Source organism: Polypterus senegalus, chromosome 8, assembly GCF_016835505.1.
Source record: "Polypterus senegalus isolate Bchr_013 chromosome 8, ASM1683550v1, whole genome shotgun sequence".
NCBI classification, from domain to species: domain Eukaryota; kingdom Metazoa; phylum Chordata; class Cladistia; order Polypteriformes; family Polypteridae; genus Polypterus; species Polypterus senegalus.
In genome coordinates this window covers 69,695,236-69,711,767 of record NC_053161.1, presented here as the reverse complement: position 1 = coordinate 69,711,767, position 16,532 = coordinate 69,695,236, and the positions used below count along the sequence as shown (strand labels likewise).

At 35.2% G+C, this 16,532-nt stretch overlaps 1 protein-coding gene across 7 annotated transcripts in view; it reads left to right on the top strand.

Moving 5' to 3' along the window:
• The window catches only part of LOC120534012 (coiled-coil domain-containing protein 136), a 199,093-nt gene extending 182,785 nt beyond the window's left edge, over positions 1–16,308 (top strand). The window contains exons 8-9 of one of the 7 annotated variants that reach the window (XR_005634664.1): positions 9,752–10,900; positions 11,068–16,308. Coding sequence is in view for 6 of the 7 variants with exons in the window: in XM_039761217.1 (XP_039617151.1) it covers positions 8,512–8,613 (102 nt within the window). In the remaining variant the exon portion in view is untranslated. Of the gene's footprint in view, positions 1–8,511; positions 8,624–9,751 lie in introns of those variants that run through there. The other 6 variants (XM_039761220.1, XM_039761217.1, XM_039761221.1 and 3 more) reach the window with 6 other exon arrangements.
• Positions 16,309–16,532: the final 224 nt, after the last annotated feature.

The window sequence follows — 16,532 nt, the reverse complement described above, 5'->3', positions numbered from 1 at the left end:
ATGGGGGTACAGTTGGGATGATAAAGGAAATGGGTACCTGAACAATGTAAAGTAAGCCTAAAATACCTACACAATAACTATAATCGTAATAAATGAACAAAAAAACAGCGGAGAAGCCGTGGATTACATAAAAAGGCTGTAGTTATCAGCAGGGAGACGTGAATCCTGTGGCGAAGCAAGGAAGGGAATGTAAAGACTGGAGCGACGGACGGCCTTATATAGGCAGGCAACCAACAACGTGGTCCCCCATCCCAACGCCGCCTCACACGGTGACCAAGCTGCAGGCTATGGACGTATATATGTACGTAAGTAGGATTCAGTTAGCGTTGGGAACCCGCGTACCAAATTTCCTTGAAGATGGGCCCATAAGTAACAAAGACCGTTGAAAAGTTCAATATGGCGGCCGACAGTAGCATCATACCACCGAAATAAGTACATACATTGGTTTCGGTTAGCGCAGGGAAGCCCCCTACCAAATTCCATGAAAATGGGGCCATAAATAAGACAGTTCAACATGGCGAACGTTGTCAACCGTTATGACTGTTATGCATAGAATTTCGAAATGAAACCTGCTTAACTTTTGTAAGTAAGCTGTAAGGAATGAGCCTGCAAAATTTCAGCCTTCTACCTACACGGGAAGTTGGAGAATTAGTGACGTTGGAAAGTTCAATATGGCGGCTGACAGTGGCGTCATACCACCGAAATAAGTACGTGAATTGGTTTTGGTTAGCGCAGGGAAGCCACCTACCAAATTTCGTGAAGATGGGGTCAGCCTTCTACCTACACGGGAAAGTTAGAAAATTAGTGACGGTGGAAAGTTCAATATGGCGGCCAACAGTGGCGTCATACCATTGAAATAAGTACGTACATCGGTTTCGGTTAGCGCAGGGAAGCCACCTACCAAATTTCGTGAAGATGGGGCCATTAAAAAGAAAGTTCAACATGGCAGGAGTTGTCGACCGTTATGACCGTTACGTGTAGAATTTCTAAATGAAAGCTGCTTAACTTTTGTAAGTAAGCTGTAAGGAATGAGCCTGCCAAATTTCAGCCTTCTACCTACACGGGAAGTTGGAGAATTAGCGATGAGTGCGTGAGTAAGTGAGTGAGTGAGTGAGTGAGTGAGGAGTCAGTAAGGGCTTTGCCCTTTATTAGTATTGATTACTTTATACACAATAAAGATTAACCTCATTCAAATTTTATTATATTGCATTAAAGAAATAAGATGATAACACATTTAAATATAATTTCTTTACAATGTTCTTAATGAATCATGGAGGTTTTGCATTACAATATTGTACACTTTTGACATTTAGGAAATCTGAGCTTATTTCAAAAACTTCAGTTCAGTATGTTGTGTATGTTGAATGTTACAGCCACCATAAAAATGGATTAAGGAAGTTTACACAATTGAAACATGGAGAAATTGTATCTCTTTAATTTTCTCTTTATGATATTTAGGATATGTTTGGCATTTTTGAAGTGGAAGTTAATTTTTCTAAATTACAGATTAGTTTAGATAGACTTTATTATCCCAGAGGGAACTTTTTTGCAGCAGAAACGTACAGAAAACATTAGACACTATTACACAGATACAAGAAAATAAGCCAAGACACAGCAGCTGACAACTAGTGTTATCATAAGTAAATTCACACACTTAAGATGAGTACAAAGATGAATAATTACCTTGAAATAATAATTCAGAATGTATCATTTAGCAGCATCCCTAAGACCTACAGAATTTAAAATGCTTATACTGTAGCTCTGGGAATAAAAGAGGTCTTAAATCTTTTGCTCTTTACCTTCAGAAACCTAAATCTGCAGTTTGATGGCAACAGCTGAAACCTAGGAAAAACAAGATGGCTAATCTCTGACAGAGTCCAGTAAGCTTTCTAATGGTAACCATTCATTTCCCCTGAAATTTGCATTGTTAAGTGAAACATTATTTATAAATTAAAACCTAGTAGTTTCCCAAGGCAGGGCCTGAGAAAACATCAGACAAAAGCTTTAAAACTCAGTGAAGATTTTGAGGAAACACATGTTCCAGACTCAGACAACATCCCTTCAACATTTTAGAGCTATAGTTATAAGAACAAAATTAAGTTACTAGTAATTAATTCTTATAACAGATACTTGCCTTAATTTTTACTGATGTAGGAATAGGTTCATGTTCATTTCCTGTCGAGACTGATGGGTGTATGTGGAGTTTTATTATAAGATTATCACTATGACTAAAGCCATGATTCAGTTCTGGTCAAAGCAAAGCACATGTTGCTGTTTAGTACAAAAGTACCTTTCATCTACAATCATTTGAAAATTAATTTACTTGGCATGTGAAGATTACCTAAAAGGGTGTCTATAGCTTCTTTTGATTCCCTCTGCTATGGCTCTTAGATTAGACATGAATTCCTCAATTGGCGACCTTCAGTAGGCTGAAGTATCAATGTGCAAAGTTAATTTAGTTGTTTGGGGCATCAGCGCTAAGCATTCAACCATCCTGACATCAAGATAAAAGTAATGAAAGTTGCTCATTTGGATCTTCTGCCTTTGCTTGCTTCTTCCAGCCTACTTGTCAGAAAATGGAAAAATATTTCCAAAATTATAAGAATGATGATAATTACAAAATCATCCCCATCAGTTACAAAGACGTCAGGCTAGCAAAAAAAGAAAAAATTTTATTCCTGCCAATGCCCGTGTTTTAAAGTGGTGGTAACAGTAACTCCAACTCTCTGCAGCAAAGGCATTTATCTTTATAGGCATTATTTTATATTTTTACATGTGCAGCACCTTATTTTAATATGAGGCTTCAGGTCTATTCAAGCAAAAATATATTAGGTTGACAGATGGGCATATCAATAGTATAAAATGAGAACTTATTTGTCTAAATGTAAGGAAAAATAAAATTTTACTAGATAAACTTTAGCCTAAGTGATCAAACCACTAACAAAATACTATTTCAACTGCAGCATTCATTAAGTTAAGTACCAGTAACCATGCACTTGAGGGTAAATGCCCCATAAACCACCATTGTAAATATATAAATAATGTTTAACAATACTTGATTTTGGAGGAAATGAATGTATTCCGCAATGTGAAAAAAGTAACTTTGACTTGAAAAATACTGAATTTTCCCTTTAATAATCCTCAAAAGTTATTTCAGTTCACAATACCTAACATAGGTCCAAAAAGGAATCTTACAACACAGCAATGTATTTCATTATCATTGGCCCCTATATATACTTATTATCACTGTATCTACCATTGGATTAAAATATCAGTAAAGAGCTAACAAGTATAGTATCTTATAAAGTAAATGGACGACAAGCCTAACCTTGTTCAGAAAGACCATATGGTAATAACCTAAATATTTTGGGTCAGCAAACAGGTTTACCATATATTCACACAAACTCAGATAGATCTTCTCTGGCTGATCTTTGTAAGCCTTGATCTCTTTTTTCAGTCATTCATGCATTCTCTCTCTCTCTCTGGTGGAGTCTGTTCAGGACCAACTTTTTGTTGTTGCACTACTAGATGGAGGCAGGATGTTATTGTTGTTACAGATTATTTCTGCTAGGGAAATGATTCTTGTCACATCAGAGACAGCAGATAAACCTAATGAGTTTCTAGTGTAATGCTCCATCTCATACTGTTTTCTCTTAAAATTCTGCCCCATAAAGACAGTACTATGATAACATTCTTGACACCACAACTGAGTGTGGAATAGGAGATAAATCTAAACATGCAGTACCTGGTCTGCAGTCTGCTGTATTCCACAGCCAGTATTTCAAGACCCTATTTTGTTCTTTAGAGAATAGCTTTTATACTGCCACTCGCCCTGAGACTTGTTTTTTCAACCAGATACAAGAAAATAAGCTGTGCTTGAATCTGTTGTACTGTGAGGCGCTTATCACGCAATGGAGGCTGTGCCTCCATTCTTGCACTTCTTCCTTAATGGCCTCCTGGCCAGGTAGAGTACTTTCCTCGAACCCAGTTGGAATGTCAGTCCACCCACTCCTACGCACCCCCCCAATTCCCCCCACCCCACCTGGGGGTGTGCTTCACGCTCGCCACTTCGTGTCTCTGCCGCTCGCGTTTTAAAGGAGGGTGCTGAACGAACACTAAGGAGATGCAGACGAATCAGCTTCTGCTACCGAGCTGCATGTTCTGCAAGTCACGCTTTTTGTTGATCACTTAAAAGCCAGTACAGAAGCTGCTGCTGCCGTGCTGCGTGATCTGCATGTGGTGCTGCGCGACGATCATTTAAAAGCCTGTACAGCAGCTGTCCTTTTGTTTCACTTCCTTGTCTCGTGGGACATTAAAGTGTCTCTAAGAAATTGTTTGTAAGTAGGGCGTGATGTGCAAGTAGTCTCGCAGGACTTCAAAGTGTCTATCCTGTCTATATGTTGATTCAGAATTTCATGGTGTCAACAAATCCCAAAAAAGTTGGGACAAGGCCATTTTCAGCACTGTGTGGCATCTCCCCTTCTTCTTACAACACTCAACAGACGTCTGGGGACCAAGGAGACCAGTTTCTCAAGTTTAGAAATAGGAATGCTGTCCCATTCTTGTCTAATACAGGCCTCTAACTGTTCAATCGTCTTGGGCCTTCTTTGTCGCACCTTCCTCTTTATGATGCGCCAAATGTTCTCTATAGGTGAAAGATCTAGACTGCAGACTGGCCATTTCAGAACCCGGATCCTTCTCCTACGCAGCCATGATGTTGTGATTGATGCAGAATGTGGTCTGGCATTATCTTGTTGAAAAATGCAGGGTCTTCCCTGAAAGAGATGACGTCTGGATGGGAGCATATGTTGTTCTAGAACCTGAATATATTTTTCTGCATTGATGGTGCCTTTCCAGACATGCAAGCTGCCCATGCCACACGCACTCATGCAACCCCATACCATCAGAGATGCAGGCTTCTGAACTGAGCGTTGATAACAGCTTGGGTTGTCCTTGTCCTCTTTGGTCTTTGATGACATGGCGTCCCAGATTTCCAAAAAGAACTTCGAATCGTGACTTGTCTGACCACAGAACAGTCTTCCATTTTGCCACACTCCATTTTAAATGATCCCTGGCCCAGTGACAACGCCTGAGCTTATGGATCTTGCTTAGAAATGGCTTCTTCTTTGCACTGTAGAGTTTCAGCTGGCAACGACGGATGGCACGGTGGATTGTGTTCACTGACAATGGTTTCTGGAAGTATTCCTGAGCCCATTCTGTGATTTCCTTTACAGTAGCATTCCTGTTTGTGGTGCAGTGTCGTTTAAGGGCGCGGAGATCTAGTATGGTTTTACGGCCTTGACCCTTACGCACAGAGATTGTTCCAGATTCTCTGAATCTTCGGATGATGTTATGCACAGTTGATGATGATAGATGCAAAGTCTTTGCAATTTTTCGCTGGGTAACACCTTTCTGATATTGCTCCACTATCTTTCTGCGTAACATTGTGGGAATTGGTGATCCTCTACCCATCTTGGCTTCTGAGAGACACTGCCACTCTGAGAAGCTCTTTTTATACCCAATCATGTTGCCAATTGACCTAATTAGTGTTAATTGGTCTTCCAGCTCTTCGTTATGCTCAAATTTACTTTCTCCAGCCTCTTATTGCTACTTGTCCCAACTTTTTTGGGATTTGTTGACACCGTGAAATTTTGAATCAACATATTTTTCCTTTAAAATGATACATTTACTCGGATTAAACGTTTGATCTGTCATCTACGTTCTATCACAACTAAAATATTGACATTTGCCATCTCCACATCATTGCAATCAGTTTTTATTCACAATTTGTTTAGTGTCCCAGCTTTTTTGGAATACGGTTTGTATATATATATATATATACACATATACATATTATGGGTTATAGTGGAAATAATGGGGCTGTACCGCTCCCTGAACTCGGATTCACAGAGGCACAGAGACACAAGTCCAAGCACACTCTTTTTATTTTTTGTGGGGCAGCTCTATTCCCCAGCCCCCCTCTTTAGAGCACAGTACACTAGTAAACAGCACACAATACTGCGCAGTCCCTTCTTTCTTTCTTTCTTTCTTTTTCTGCTGCCACTATCACTCCTCTCCATGCATTTATTATTTATATATATATATATATATACAGTATGTAGTCATTGATCCTTGGGGAAAGTGCATTGTGAAGCAGACTGTATATAAAAAACAAACAGTACATACTTAAATTGTAAACAGTAAAATAAATAAGAAAACTCAACCTTAACAATATGTTCTTAAGGTATTAAATATTTACTTATTAACATGGTAGTAATTGTGCTCTAGCTAGGGACTCTTTTGTCTTTTATCATTCCTTGGAGTACAGCAAAAATTGCCAGAAGGTTTCCCTGCAGCTTGGCAAAGATGTCATGTAGAGAATGTCAAACATCATTTATGATAAGCCAGCAGCTCAGCCAACACTCTTGTCTTTGCAACAGAGTTTAGAGAGATCAGGCTAGATCCAGGAACTGTTGTGTGTTTTATCAAAGCATTATAACATTAAGAACATTGTAAAAGCCATCTTAAGACTGATTGATGATTTAGGAATATTTCTCTAAACCTATCATAATTAAAGTAGTAAGTTAAATCGTTCATAATCTATTTATGTTCTGACCCATTCATTAAACTGTAAGTGATTCTCCTTAAATGGGCTAACTCTTTCACCACTTGTAGCAACAAACTGTGGTTGCCAGACAGAGTACATTAAATTTACATTATGACAAATATCTGAAAATTTAGAATACTAAGATTTATACTTCACTAGGTGATACAGTATATGCAATTTTGAAATACAGTAATACATTTGTAGGATTATATCATATACTGTAGATAAATTGCTAGGTTCATTTAAGTAATTTTGACTATTGATAATTACAAATTTATAACTTGATGATATTTCTGTATTCTATAAAATTTGGAAGAATCTGTAGTTTAAGGCTGAAGCTTTGTTTACTTGACATAGACATTTTCTGTATTGTAATTGGTTATGGAGAGAAACGGGAAAAGGGGAGTGGTACCTTAAAGGAAATAATATCGCTGAAATGCAGAAAACCTACTTTGAATATCCAATGAATTCTGTGTTTTACCCTCTGAAAACCAGAAAAATCCCAAACCATAATGTAATTTAAATCACTGGGTTATTGCTGATACCCATTCATGTTCCCAGGCTCCTAGAACCTAATTACATCTGCCATAAAGGTTCTTGAATTTGAATGTGCAGGTGATTTACAATTGCCAAGGACTATTTATGGAGAAAGATAGAAAGGATAGTAGTTGGAAATGTTAAAATTCTTGATATTACACGTAATGTTTATCAGATTACAGTAGTCATCAATACCTTTACACAATTATTGGTTTCAATCAGTTTACATTTAATTTTATTTGGGATATTCCATATTGTATATTTTTAAGAATCACAAACACAGTTTATAGTCCTAAAGAGTGTGGGAATTTTTTCTTCATCAGAATTGTGGAAAAAAAATTATATCAATTAAAATACATCTACCATCTACAAAGATATTCACCATTTCTCTGTAATCTTCCTCCTACTCTCCTCAACTCATAACCCCCATGAGCTGCAGAGTCACTTGAAAACCTCTGCAAATGACATGTTTCAGAATTGTGCTTGAAGGCTGATGTGTATAGTATGAGCAAGAAGGGAGTAAAGGCAGTTGTCTAGGACCCTTGTAATGGCAACCAGCAATTTTTACTGCCACATACTTAATATCCTATTGAATTCTAATTTTAGTCATACATTAAAGTTGATTAAGCAAAGAAAAACTAGTGATTATTTTAGATTGCATCATTATACAAATGACTGTAAGTAAGGACGAATGGATTGATATATTAAAAATGCAATGTAATGTAATTGCATAGAAATGGACTAAATATTACCAGTATATTATAGTGAGTCAACAAGAGCTGATATAATGTAATTTTAAGGAGGAGTAATGAAAATGAGATGTAACAGTATTAGGTTAAACCCAACATAAAATCTTTAAATGTTATTCCTCAATATAGATATTTCCTAAATCTAGATTTTTGTACTATAAGCATGATATTCCACACTAAGGATAGCATTTGCCAGAGATGACTGAAAATAAGCAAGGTAAATATTCTAAATATCTTTGTTTTTTCATGTCATCATACACATGTCTTCCATAACTGTTTATTTTTCCCCCAACCCTGTGAGTAACCCCCTCAGCGACTGGAAATGCCTGCTACAATATCTGTAAACTAAAGTGAGGGGTTAACTCATAGCACGGAACCCTGTCTGGTGTGAATTCTAATCACATTCTCTTTCTTTTTCTTTCTTTTCCCCTGCCATTGTCTTTTAAATATCCCTTCTTTCTTTTTTCTCTCCATATGCATCATGCATCATAAACCCATATTCTTTCTTTCTTTCTTTCTTTCTTTTTTTCTTTCTTTCTTTCTTTCTTTCTTTCTTTCTTTCTTTCTTTCTTTCTTTCTTTCTTTCTAACACCTGGTGGTCATTCCTCCCATGGCCAGAACTCTACCACCCCTGAGCCACCTGTTCTATCTATCCCCTTAATAGGAATGATTATTATAGTGGCCCTACTTTGGTGCTGGTGGGCGGAGTCTTCAGCCTAGAGTTGACAAGGTACAAGTATTCCCTCCTTTTATTTTTAAACAGCCCTAAATACATTATACATAAAAGTGAAAATCCTGGAATGTGAAGGGATTCCATTCCTATACTTTTTAATTAGAAACTTTTCAGGGTGACATAATTCTGTTTAAATATGCAATAAAGTTTCACATTTGGTGGCAGTAATAACTGCTTTATATATTAAAGTATAACTTCAATGTAACTGTTCTGCCTATACTTAATAACAAAAGTTTAATCATCTCAAATCAAACCAAAGAAAAAAAACAACACATGATTAGTATCAAACAATGCATACTTTACTGACTAAAATATATCTAAATAATTTTAAATTCCATGCATAATTCATTCAATTTCTATCACTTTAATGCATTGATTATTATTGAACCATTAACAATATTAAGTAAATGAATAAATGCCCAATAGTCATGATGAAAAACTGTAAATGAGGATTACATTTTAAATGTGCTTTTCATTTCCATACAATAGCAGGTTATCAGGGTCATGTGAAAAGACTTGCATCAAGGCCTTCTACCTTCTTTGCATCATAACTAATTTTAAAAGTTTATGCTGTAATAAATTAAAAAATAGCAGCTGCTCCATAAGCAAAGTAAATATTTGTTTAAATTCAGTGAAATAAAGAAATTCTAGAAAAGAAAAAATTGATTTAAAAAATTATGAAAGTGCCAGGGTTCAAAAATGGCAAGCACACATTTTATGTTGCACATTTGGCTTTCAACATTCATAATTAGTCACATTATTTCTATTTTTTTTCTCTCTCAAAAGATTAATATATGTAAGTTTTCTGAATACATGGTTGTATTGTAATATATTTGTGTTAAATATTTTGCATTACTGTATTTTTTAATCAGGTATTCATTTTATTATAGTTTTGCTGACATACTGTATACATTTTATTGAATATTTTTATTTAAAAATTAACATATTTATAAAGTGGGTAGGCGTGTCTGCTTCAATATGTGGCAGGGAAAGAATTCAGTCCCATGTACTGCAGGTGTTGACGCCTCAATAATGTGATTACAGAATGTTAATGTCTTCTTGTGTATGAAGGTTGTGAGGGAGTGGGATAGGATGTGCCTAACAGTTGTTGTCTCACGTTCACAGGGGCTTGAGGGAGGTTGGAGCCCGCTAATGGTGGTGGCTGTAGCTACAGCTGTTGTCTTGATCTTCCCTAGCTTGACTAGAGCTCTCTCCTGAGGATCCAACAGGGTCTCCTGGCAACACCACACCTACCAGGTGCAAAATTTCCTCGCACTCTGCCTGCAGCTATAGAGCACTCTGCTTCCAGACCTAGAATTCTCATGTAGTGATGGGATGGATCTAAGACACAACCTGTTGCTTATGTCTTAGTGCACGGAATATCAGCCTCATATTGACACAACTTTTAGCTGGTGTAGCATTTTCTTTGGAATATTATGGTTGGATTTATCTTCTCACCATTTGTTTCATTTACTTCTCACAACACATATCAGAAGGAGTCACAGTGTTTGTGATCTACAGATGTCTACAAACAGGATAACCTACAGGACTGAATGTAAAGATAATACATTATGTTTATTAATATGGAATCGTGACGTTGTGTGGTTTCAAAAGGCCAGTGATGTTCCAAAATGTCACTGCTACTAGAAGAAGTACAGTACATAATAAAATTTGTATAGAAATCTATTTTGATTAATGTAGGAGGTCAGTAAGAAGAGGATTCTCCTTTATTGTTACAGATTGATACTCAGCACTTTCAACAAACCTGAGTTAAATGATGGGTGAACAGTGCCTCAATTTTATTTTGTGCTTAGCCTTCACATGGAAACAAAGCTATTCACTTCTTTGAAAAGGTGTCTGGTGGAGCCAGAAAAGCTCACCTATACCACTTTATGTATTCAACCAATCCTTCTCCTGGTTAAAATTCTGAAATTCTGAAGTTTGCTCCATCGAACGTTGACTGCCTAGAAAAGCTCGTGTCACTCGTCAAACCAATAATATACTCTAAAGGGGTGTGCGAGCAGCCCAAAGTAGCAACCCTCAGGCTGAGGGTTTTGTTCTCTCTATCTGCTGCATGTCTTTGTCTGAAGACAGATTGTTCTGCTTTTGTTAGTTTGTTTTTCTCCATAAACCTATGGACTTCATTTTCCTGCTTCTTTCTCTCCATAGATACATGTTGTATACCAAAAATATTCTATCTACTGTTTGATTTACTGACCTGTCAGTTTTTGTCTCTGTTGCTAAGCTGCACTGCTGAGCTTCTCCATTTACAAGGTATATATATATATATCTATGTATATATGTCAATGTGTAAATGTATGTTTTAATTCATGTTATTGTAACAATTTTCATTAGATGTTTTCACCCTTTTGGATTCATGTTTTCCATTAAAAAAAAATTACACCGTTGCCCATGACTCATACGAGAGTGTTTTGTTTCAGCTCAACTAAGAGCAGAGGTTGTCCACGTCACTTGTGACTCCTGGACCCTGGCTGGAACTGACCTGCCTGCCTTCCCTACCTGCAGCCTAATCGACATGACACGAACAGATCAACTGATGGTTTATGATGTTGCTTTGTAATGGCTACCTATGTACAGCAGCAAAATGGAATGTCGACTGATGTGGCGGATTAAAGCAATTGTATCAATGTAATGCAAATTGATTACACGGAATGAATTCCATAGAATTATGATAAAACTTAATTTCTTAATTAACCACACATGAATGGGCAAGAAAGGTCATGCCACTATCAGATGTTTACCAGTATCTTATTAAATTGGGCTATGGTGTCAAAACTGTTATTTCACTTAAAATGTTTTTATTTATAAATACCACTTCTTTAAAAATATATGTAAAGCTTTTTTTACATTTGCATTACATTGTCATTTAAAAAACAATGAGAACACAGAAATGCATAAAAGTAAACATTGTCAGTTAAAGAAAGAAATAAATGTGCATTGAACACTTGATAAGAAGTCATTCTATTCAGTAGAAGGAGTCGACGAGAATTTTTTGTCATAAATGAATACAAAAATGTTAACGTTTGTTAAAAAGAATCATAAAGATGCTGAGGATGAGTTGAAATTTGAAGTTCTTGTTCCGCTTTATACTGCATAAGCTTACATGTTTTTTTGAAATAATATTTTGGCCAGTTTGTTTGTAGAATTTTCAATGTTTCTGATTGTTGTATATTTTTGGGCTATTACATGTTAATTAACCAGTATCATGAACATTTGAAATTACAAATCAGCATATTTTAATTCACTGACACATTGATCAGATGTAAATTTTAAATTAGTTTAGCATTTCATGTTAGTTAGATTTTTTTCTAAATTATTTAGATTTGTGTACAAGCACAGTGATGCTAATGTCTCTTTTTTTAGAGCTATCCTTTAGTGAGCCCAACAAGTTACCTGTCCTACAAATCTGCAAAACGCAAGCCTTACTTGATTGTTACAACTCATAGGGTAGAGTTATGTCATGATTAATCAAATCATATTTGGCAAACTGCATTTTGCTGCCACTTAATTTTTCTCAACACTATTATATTTTTTTTGGAAATAGAAAAATGCTGTCAATTACTTGTACATATTGCAGGATAAAAGCTGCTATTTTCTGAACCCAGTAATTCTTTCTATTTCACATTGTACATCTGAATGCCTCTGAGCTATTAAAGTAAAATGGCACATGCATTTTCAACATTTTTTTGCCAGCATTTGACAATTATATTGCTACTAAAATGACAGGAAGACCTCCTATGTTAAGTATGTTGGTAAGCAGTGAAAAAACTCTCATTGTAAATGTATTCCAGAGAAGCTGAATTTGAGTGCATAGTTAATGTGTTTCAGCTTATCAATAATCAGGCACTTGGAGGACAGATGTTAGTACTCCATGAATTGTGAGCTAGTATAACAGTCTTGCTAGAACTTAGTCATTTCACAGTTATACAGGTAGAAATTTATACAGTTATGTGAGTTTATGAAATTCTGGGATAGCATTGAACACATGATTTCTAAATACTAGCAAAACACTGCATACTGCTTAATCATAAAAGAATGTTTCTCAATGTTTAGTGCATGAAGGCTAGCAATTAATAGGAAAAGGCAATCTGACAATCTTTCTGGCAATTATTGCTTGCCTTATTAAAGAAGAGAATATGTATAATTCATCTGTAATTAGTATATATGCAATCATATATCAAATTAGAAAGAAGAAGTAAAAAATAATTCAGTCCCTAAGTGAGATTAGATACAGGTTCAGGACCTTTGCAGGGTATAGTTTATATTGTAGGGGTTACAATGTCAGCTACTAGTTTTTACTCTGCAGCTTGCATATGTGAGAATCAGCCATTGTGACAATTACTATCATTCCTGGTTTACCAGTTGGGCCATTACAGTACTACACTGAATCTCACTAGTTCTGCTCCATTAAATGGCCAAGAAATTCTGTACATTAAATACAATAGGGATTTGAAATAGAAAATTTCCCTTTTTAGCACAATACAGAGCTTTGTGAAGCATGAATCAAGATTTTCATTTACTGAACACTTAATGCAAAAGCAATAACAATAAAAGCAAAACAATCACAAACCATGATGAGCACGCCTCATTGTATTTTCCCACATAATCTTGGTAGAGACATGATTCCTATTACACAGATTGAGCTTTTCTAGTGCCGTGCCTAAAATTATTACTCCGTGGCTGCCTTGCTTTGTTACCTAAAAGTGCTTGTGTGAAAGCATGTTTTCAGTTTAGTGACTCTTGCCGATGCTTGAGCTTTCTTTCTAAAGACTGGCATGCAAAATTTCTGTCACGTCCTGCAAAGCAATAATGAAAAAGTTACTTGCAGTAATGTAATGTGATAAGCCACAAAATGATTTGTGGTGTTTCTTGTGATGTGTTGTTGAAAATAATACTGCAGAAACCTTCAGCATGTTTTTTTAAAGAAATTATTCAATTTAATGGAGGACTTTTAAGTAAAAAACACAAAAAACAACAAAGAAGAAATGGCATATTTGAATAATTATATTTATTTATTTAATAGAGAAAGAGATTTTTTCACAAAAGTGAAAATTTATTGCTTTTTGTATTTGCCCTATATGCAGTAACACTGGTCATGACACTCATCTATGTCTGACAATTTTATTTATAAGTTTCTGGGTCATTATATCATTGAATTATACCATTTTATAAGCCCACTTAACCCTATGGCTGCTGGGATCATTTAGTCATGTTAAGAATTATTGGCTAATTAATAGCACACTTTTAATTAATTAATTAATTTATTTATATGAATGGAACAGACAGGTTAAGCAGAATTCTTAAGTTCACACAGTGATATGAAAATTTGAAGTACTGTAGACTGTAATTCCATTACCCTGCATTTCATTTACAATTCCAAAACCTCTAAGGCCCATTGCAAGTCAAAAATGTTACTTATTCAGGAAAAATGTCACTGGTATGCTGTGTAATCAGCTTTGCATTTCCCCACTCTTCTGCAGTTCTCTGGGGAATCAGCACACTCTCCAAAAAAAGTTCATTATACTAACCTGTACTGACAATAAAAGTACCAAAAATCTTTCCAACTGAGATTGTAAATTTGAGAAATTTAGAATTTTAATTGAGGTTACTAGAAACATCTTGACAGTACATTTGCAAGAAAGCCAGGCAAGTTTGATTACTGTGTTCATACACCGTAAACTTTATTATTTGTACTTTTGTCTCAGTAAAGCTTACAATGTTTAAACATAACATTTTTGAATTTGGAATTGTAAACACAAATCAGATTATTTAATATTATTCCTTTTAACAGTTTTATGTATTTGTCTTATTCTAAAATCAAAAGATAATTTTTCCCAATCAAAATCACAGGAACCATGTGTCTTATGAAAAGGTGTAGTACATTTACACTGTACTTTTACTCTTATAACCTAGTCATCATATATCTTTGAATTATTTTTGTACTTAACAGTACCTTTTCTGAAGATGGGTCAGAAAGGGTCAAGGGGAAAGACAACCCACATTCAATTAAGTCTGTCGATGTCATTTAAACCTGGTGACGCCCTCTCCAGTCTCAGTTCTGTGAACACAGGTGGGATCAAACAGTCTCAGTCAGCAGCCAGGCTAGGTCTCTCACAGAAGAGCTGCTGTCTTATTCAAATTCTCCATTTTACCAGTATTACATTTCAAGAAAACATTTAAAATATGTTTGTTATATATTACAGCTAGGCCCATTAGTCAAAGAACTTCTTCATTTTACTAAATGTCTTCAAAAATTATATTAATAACTTGCTTCCTCCAAACTGAGCTTGGTGTAAATTGAACACTGTTTTATTTTTAAATATTAAAAGCTGTTGTTTTCATAATTTATATTATGAATGATACATTATGTTACACTAAGCACAGATATTTTATTCCTTTCATTAAGAGTGTTTGAAACACTTTACTAAGTAAAATATTTGGAATTTTCTGTTGAAATTTAGGTACTGTGCAACACTGAAGAGCTTGTTAACTTTTACCTGTTTGATTTCAGAAAAAATGCATGTATAATGCTGTCATTCTAGATGTGATAAACTAACCATGTTTTTGTTACAGGTATAGGGCACAGGTTTCAATTCTCGACACACATTTGGAGAATTTGCTCCTTATGACAAATGAATTTCTGGTGGAGGACAGGATTAAGCTATTGAATTAAACTAGTACTTGTTTTAATTGTGTTTTCTTTAAAGAATATTTTTATTTTTATGTCTTGCATAATATGATCCATGGTATGGCACCCCACATAAGTGCTCTTTTAAAATATTATTATCACAAAGTTTATCAAATACAGAAATATGTGAATTCACACACAGAGGAAATAATGGTTATCAGTGGAATACAAAGATGTTTTAGTTTGGAAAACCACAAAGTAAAAGTGTACTGCACATAATTATGCTAAATTGGAGATGTACATTTAAGGGTCCACACATTTTTGTAATTGCATGTTCAGGATAGATGGTTTATTCAAAAACATTTTAGTACATTAAAACTAATTCTTAATTAGTCTAGTAAATAAAATGTTACATGTTTACAGCTTTTAATTTTGAAGAAAGCGATGAGATTTGAAAATTTTATTCTAAAACTTCTTTTCATATTGTGTAATAACTGTCAATTCCAGATTAAAGCATTAGCCTTACTGAAATTGTATGCCAGAGTTTATTTTCTCTGATGTAATGATATTTTTTGGTATCTACAATCATGCATGGTAGCAACTAAAACATTGAGAATATTCTGAATTAACATTCCACCTACATTTACTTCTACTATTCTTATTAATAATAGTTATTTCCCACTGGATATGCATAGCAGGACAGGTGCAACAGTACCCTGAGGTCTTAATAAGTATTGTGTTGCTAGTTAAAAATCTCTAAACACATTTCATCATTTAGTATACTTAAGATATGTAAAAGTCATTTAAAACATCTTATGGGGGTTATCTTTTTGTGAAGTATTGATGTAAAATTGTATGAACAAACAGTTGGTGGTAGTATGTGTGAAATAATTTATTTTACTGTGTTTTCTAAACAAAGGCTGTATGCTTTTTAGATGGCTTTGTTGTTTTGACAAAATGTGAGTATTTTGGTAATGAGCTGTATATTTTGTAAAAGATTGCAATCAATAAATATAACAGTTTATCCTTCAAAGATGATGCACTTTTTATTTTTAGCCTTTTGTCTTTTTGCAATTCAAAGGCCTGGTATGTAGCTCGGAGCTCGGCTGCTCTAAGTCCAGTTGCCTGTCACTGATTACTGGCTCAGTCACTGATTGTATGCCAAATGCCTTTTTTCAACATCTCTTTGCAGGTTTTCTCCTAGTACCCAATTTTCCTCATACTTAGAAAACTACTACAAGGTGTGTATGTGTCTCC